This window comes from Gorilla gorilla, chromosome 1, assembly GCF_029281585.2.
Source record: "Gorilla gorilla gorilla isolate KB3781 chromosome 1, NHGRI_mGorGor1-v2.1_pri, whole genome shotgun sequence".
Taxonomy (NCBI): Eukaryota; Metazoa; Chordata; class Mammalia; order Primates; family Hominidae; genus Gorilla; species Gorilla gorilla.
The window spans coordinates 239,040,542-239,047,089 of NC_073224.2; the positions used below are offsets into that span (position 1 = coordinate 239,040,542).

Consider the following 6,548-nt stretch of genomic DNA (forward strand, 5'->3'; position numbering starts at 1 on the left):
TCCAGGGTTCAAGCAATTCTCATCCCTAAGCCTCCGTAATAGCTGGGATTACAGGCACATGCCACCATGCCCAGCTAATTATTGTATTTTTAGCAGAGACAGGGTTTCACCATATTGGCCAGGCTGGTCTTGAACTCCTGTCCTCAGGTGATCTGCCCGCCTCAGCCTCTCAAAGTGCTGGGATCACAGGCATGAGCCACCACGCCTGGTCGGCAGTTTCTGGCTTTCTTTTTTTTTTTTTTTGAGACAGAGTCTTGCTCTGTTGCCCAGGCTGGAGTGCAGTGCTGCAATCTTGGCTCACTGCAACCTCAGCCCCCCAGGTTCAAGCTATTCTCCTGCCTCAGCCTCCTGAGTAGCTGGGACTACAGGTGCCCACCACCACACCTGGCTAATTTTTTGTATGTTTAGTAGAGATGGGGTTTCACTGTGTTAGCCAGGATGGTCTCGATCTCCTGATCTCGTGATCCGCATGCCTTGGCCTCCCGAAGTGCTGAGATTACAGGCGTTAGTCACTGCACCCGGCCCATTTTCTAGCTTTCTAAGGAAGCTGCCTTCAGTTTTGCTTGCGTTTCCTGTTGTTTCTCTCAGAGCCATTCTGCCCAGGAGAGCCCTCGCCTGCCATGGGGTCTTCTGTGAAATCAGTTGCCTGACCCGTACCGTGCCCGGGTGGCCTCGGGTGCGTGTCAGCCTCCCGGTGGTGGTCCCAGAGCCAGGGCCTGCCTCTTGGGGTCACCTGAGGTGATCCATGGGAAGTGCTGAGCAGGGCACCTGCCTCTGGGGAGCCATGGATGGTCCTGCCATTGTGGCCATTGGGAACCAGAGGGTGTGAGCAGGTGGCCAGCTGACCACCCCACTCAGAGCCACAGCCCAGCTCCTGCCCACTCCCCGCCCACTCCCCACAGGGACGAAGCCAGGTAGCGCAGCAATGAGGCTGCCCAGCCTTGGACAGCCTGGGCCAGGCATTGAACCATCCCAGGAGCCAGGTGTCCACCCAACCCCACCTTGGGCTCACACCCAGAGTGTGACAGGGCCTGGCCCAGGTCCCAGGCTAGGGAGACAAAGCTGGCTCTCTCGGGCTCCTTTTCCTGCAGGAGGCCCCTGGCAGCCCATGCCCAGAGACACAAGGACCTTGGAGGCTGAGGGCGCAGCAGCAGGATGTTGGGCCCGAGGGAGGGAGGGGCACAGAGGCCTCAACACCCTCAGCAGCCGGTGGCCTGGCTCTGAGGACGCATCCACAGCCTGTGGACAGCCAGGGGGACACTGGTGAGGCCCAGCCTGGGGGGCCGTGTGCTGAATTGAAGAGCCAGTGTGGGCACCCAGCCCTGCCACCCTCACCCACTGAACCCTGTCCTGGGGGCATCCTGTGCAGCCCTGGATTGTGCGCTGTGCTGGTCATAGCTGCCCAGGGCTGCAGCCACACCACGCCACGCCATGCCATCCCAGTCATTCGCCGCCACCTCCCTGCGTGCCCTCGGCACTTCACTGAGCCCGGGACCCCCAGGCCAGAGCCCACTCTTGACTTAGCTGAAGCGGTTGTGTGTCAAACAGTGGGGACAGAGCGAGAGCCAGGGACCCAGCCACGGCCTGGGCATCACCAGCATCCTCCGAGGCCCTGGCTGCTGTCCTTTACCCGTCACACAACGCTGAGCACCACGAGGTGGGCACAGGGGACCCAATGGGGGCAGAAGGGTGCTGTCCTTGCCCACACAAAGCTTTCAGCCAGCACTTCTCGAAGTGGGGGACCATCCCCGCAGTGCCCTCCAGGGGCCCAAGCCGTGACACTGTTGGTTGCAATGGCAGAACCTCATGAGCCACCACAGGCACTGTGGGACCCTGGTGCCAGGACTGGTTTCCCTCGACGTGCCGAGCCAGGTGGCATTACCGCCATGTGCAGACCAGAGCATGCTGAGGCTCAGGGAAGCCTGGGACCTACTGGAGCAAGCGGCTGGTTGGGGCGGGAGGTGAAGTGAGGGCGGGGCGTGTGTGAGGGCCAGACCTCAGGGGCCCAGTGGTCCCAAGGGCAGCGAGGGGCTCCTTCACACAGGTCCTACCCTTCAGTCACCCACGGCACCTGCCCGCAGCCACCTTCCCGCTACTCAGAGGGGGTGCGGCCTCCAGGCTCAGACCAAGCCATCCCAGGGGCCCAACCCCTCACCTCCTGCTCTCCGCCTCTGCATGGACGCCCCTTGCCCCCATCCTCACCCCTCCCCATCAGCAGCAGGATACAGCCCCACCCGCTGTCTAGGGCGATGGCCCCTCGGCCACCCTTCCTGAGAGCAGGGTCTGCCCCACACTGGGCTCCCGGCACCACCCTTGGCCCCCTCAGGGAACCCCCACCCACCCCATTCTCCTGCTTAAGGGTTTGAGGGCAAAGTCCGAGACCTTGCCAGGGACCCCTGCCAGTGTTCTGCCCTCCTCAGGCCCGAGGGCTGGCCTCCCCCTCCTCCTAGTGGGACTCCCGGTCACCCCCTCCTTGTCAGGGGCTGGCTGCCTTCCCAGCAACAGGCCGTGAGCTGACCAATGGCTGGCCTGGGCCTGGTGAGGTGCAGCTGTGCTAGGCCCCACTGCTGGCGGGACACGGGTCCCCAGGCCAGGTGCCCCTTGGCACTGTGTTTGGAGGGATGGCTCCCTCTTGGCTGGGGGCACTGCCCTGAGGACCTGTGCTGTCACCCAGGCCCCAAGCGCTGCCCAGAGGCCCTTGCCACAGGCTCCCTAAAACCCTTGCCCCTCTCGGCTCCCAGGGTCCCATTCCAGGAATGAAACTGGGCTGGGCCAGCCACAGTGTGGGGGCCTGTGCAGCAGGCGGAGGGGAAGCACGGGGTGGGGCCAGGACTCCGAAAAGGAAGGGAGGAAGGGCAAGGGCGGCCGCGGGCACTGGGTCCAGCCCTGCCTCAGGGCCATCCTCAGCGCAGCATCCGCCCTGGTCTGTTTCTCAGGGTGGAAGGGCTGCTGGCACTGGGGGAGATGGCACTGCCTCCACCCATCCACCCCTCCAAGGCCCCCAGAGCTGCTCCCGGGGGTCTTGGGTGACTTAGGCCCCTTCCTCTGACATCTTGGGCCTGCTGGTGCCTGCTGGTGGGGGAGTGGGGTGGGCCTGACCCCACATCCTGCTTGGCCAGGCACCCCCAGGCCAAGTGACCAGCACAGCCACCCCAGGCCTTGCCATACACTGCACCACCATGGCCTTCGCTCCCTCCCAGGCCCTGCCCATCCCCTGCCAGTGTGGGAGCCCCAGGTTGCAAAGGCCCGGGGCCCCTCTCTCCTCAAGGCAGGGCCCAGGCTCCTCGTAAGCCTGAGCCACACTTGGCTTCCTGAGCAGGCCCCTCCCGCCCCTGCCGTCATTTCTGGCAGGCCCTCTGCGTGAGCTCACGCGTTACATAAGGCATGCGAGCTATGTCTTGGGGGAATGAGAAACCCCTACACAGGGCTCTATGTCCCCTCGCCCTCTCCAGTCAAGGCCACCACAAGCCAAGGGAGGTCTGGGCGTGAGAGGTGAGACCCCGTGCTCCCCCTGCCCTGGGGGGAGGAAGGGGGTGCCCTGCCACCCTGAGAACAATGGTGTGTGCAGAAGAGAAGGGACTGAAACTCTTTGAAGATGTTCCAGGATTTAGCACCCAGGGAGCGGCGGAGACTCAGCCCCACCAGCCTCCGGCACGGAGGGAGGAAAGCGTTCCCCAGGCTGCTCAGGAGAACGTTTGTTGCTGTAGTGGGCAGTCGCCTCTCAACCGGGGACAGTCACCCCCCCGCCCGGGGACAGTCACCCTCCCGGAATGGGGCTTCCTTTCTCGGGGCTGGGAATCACCCTGGATCCCTCCCCACTCGGGGTGCTCTTGGGCCATCTGAGGGCTCCTGGGTCATTCTTGGGCCTTCTCAGGGTTCCTGGGTCATTCTTGGGCCATCTGAGGGTTCCTGAGCCCAATGACACTTCTGCCTAGGCTCGCGCTGCGGGAAGAAGAAGCCAGGCGAGGTCCCCTCCGTGCCCCGGTGCAGCCTGGCGTGGGAGAGAGGAGCCCCCAGCGACACCGAGAGCCAAGACAGGGCAGAGTTTCTCAGAGGTGGCACCCGGCCAGGGAGCCCCTCGCAGCTACAGGGTTTCTCCACGGACTCGGCCATCTGGGGAGAGCAGCCCAGAGCCCTCGGGCCTCCTGCCGTATTCTGTGGCCTGGGACTTGGGGGGACCCATGAGGACACTGGGATGCAGCCAAAGGGAGGTGCAGACAGTGTGTACTGGCGTTTCCGGGGACCAAGCCCAGAAGGAGCAGGACGGCCACCTCCTGGCCTGGAGGAAAATCCTGCTTCCTGGCAAGAAAACCACCCCTAGAGGAATAGGACTGGGGTGCAGGACGCTTTCTCAGGCAACCGCCCCTTTCCTTCTCCAAAACTGGGGCAGGAAAAGAGCATTCAGGCCAGGCAGCAAAAACCCCAGCTCTGGTCCCTCCCGCCCCAGCAGAGGCCGCCTGGAGGCACGGAGTTCCGGCCTGGATGAGGCCTGGGAAGCCCAGCGACTCACAGGCCACGGCCGCTTCCCCTCTCCGAGGAAGGAAAAGTCCCTGCAGAGCGGCCTCGGCTAAGGCTCTGGTGCCCAAGCAAAGGAAGGGAGCGTGCTTGCAGACGCCTCCTGCTGGGAGCCTGCCACGCCCGCCACACCCTGCGCGGGGACAAAGCTCTCCGTGGCTGTGGCAGGGACACACCGCGTGTGGGTGGCTGCAAGCCAGCAGCCCCGAGCGGCCCCTCCCGCTAGACTCCCAGCCTGGGCCCTCTGTCCTCCAGGCAACGAGAACATGGATGCCTCGCTTTTCAGAGACTCGCGTTCTTGGAACTTACACCCTCTTGGGTTTGCTATTTTTACCCACCCTGAGCCTTCCGGTCTCCATGGCGACGCCTCCAAACAGCAGATTCCAGGCGGCAATGACGTCATCTCTCCCTTTCCTGCCGCCCAGGCCTTGGAGGTACTGCTGCCTGGGGCCGGGGGTGGGGGTGGGGGCGCTGCAGGGCTTCCCTGGCCCCCTCCCATACCCACCTGGTGCTCCCCCAACCAGAGATCCAAGGCCTGTGGGCCACGGCTGCGCCTCTCCTGACTCCAGCTTGCACGTCTGTCCTTGGGGGCAGCGTCCTTCCTTCTCTCGGCCCCTTGGAGCAGCTCTGCAGGAGCCCCACAGCAGCTCAGTGGATTGAACGCAAAAGACAGCCACCCTCCTGCTCCGGATCCTGGGAGGAGGCTACAGGCTGGCGCTGAGACAGCAACCTACCTGGCCTGGGAAGCCCCCTGCAGCCCCTACATCAGTAGCTTTCTCTTGGCACAGTGGCTCACGCCTGTAATCCCAGCACTTTGGGAGGCTGAGGTGGGCGGATCACGAGGTCAGGAGATCGAGACCAACCTGGCTAACATGGTGAAACCCTGTCGCTACTAAAAATACAAAAAAACAAATTAGCTGGGCGTGGTGGCGGGCGCCTGTAGTCCCAGCTAGTCGGGAGGCTGAGGCAGGAGAATGGTGTGAACCTGGGAGGTGGAGCTTGCAGTGAGCCGAGATCACACTACTGCACTCCAGCCTGGGCAACAAAGCAAGACTCTGTCTCAGAAAAAAAAAAAAAAAAAGCAGCAGCTTGCTCTCGGCCAGGCACGGTGGCTCATGTCTGTAATCCCTGTACTTTGGGAGGCCGAGGCAGGTGGATCACCTGAGGTCAGGAGTTTGAGACCAGCCTGGCCAACATGATGAAACCCTGTCTCTAATAAAAATATGAAAAAATTGGCCGGGCACGGTGGCTCACGCCTGTAATCCCAGCACTTTGGGAGGCTGAGGCAGGCGGATCACAAGGCCAGGAGATGGAGACCATCCTGGCTAACACAGTGAAACCCCGTCTGTATTAAAAATACAACAAAAATTAGCCGGGCGTGGTGGCGGGTGCCTGTAGTCCCAGCTACTGCGGAGGCTGAGGCAGGAGAATGGCGTGAACCTGGGAGGCGGAACTTGTAGTGAGCCCAGATCACGCCACTGCACTTCAGCCTGGGCAACAGAGCAAGACTCGGTCTCAAAAAAAAAAAAAATATATATATATATATATATATATACACATATAAAATTAGTCAGGCGTGGTGGCAGGTACCTGTAATCCCAGCTACTTGGGAGGCTGAGGCAGGAGAATCACTTGAACCTGAGCGGCGGAGGTTGCAGTGAGCTGAGATCGCGCCACTGCACTCCAACCAGGGCAACAAGAGCGAAACTCCATCTCAAAAAAAAAAAAAAAGAAAGAAAAAGAAAAGAAAAGAAACTTGCTCCCAAGAGAGGCAGTGGCATGGCGGCAGGGGCCCAAGGAGCCCACAGATGGCCAGAGCAGGGGTATGGTGTACAGCACGGTCTGCTAGGCACCCGCCGTGGTGCCCAAGGGCATCCAGCCCCGAGAGTGAGTCTGTCAGAACACCCTGGCCCCAGGTCGCACAGCTCTAGGGCTCCAGCCCAGGCAAGACAGGCGCTGCAGGGCCCGGCCCCACACCCTGGTCCCAATCAGGCATCTGGATAGGGGCGGCAGTCGCCAAGCCCAGGCCCAGG

At 62.1% G+C, this 6,548-nt stretch overlaps 1 protein-coding gene across 1 annotated transcript; it reads left to right on the forward strand.

Moving 5' to 3' along the window:
* The first annotated feature begins 3,392 nt into the window (after window positions 1–3,392).
* On the forward strand, window positions 3,393–6,066 carry LOC101128625 (uncharacterized). The gene is given in 3 exon segments (XM_063703367.1): window positions 3,393–4,180; window positions 4,183–4,949; window positions 5,040–6,066. Coding segments are annotated over 2 exon segments (651 nt in total). The 5' UTR covers window positions 3,393–3,918; the 3' UTR covers window positions 4,572–4,949; window positions 5,040–6,066.
* The last annotated feature ends 482 nt before the right edge of the window (window positions 6,067–6,548 follow it).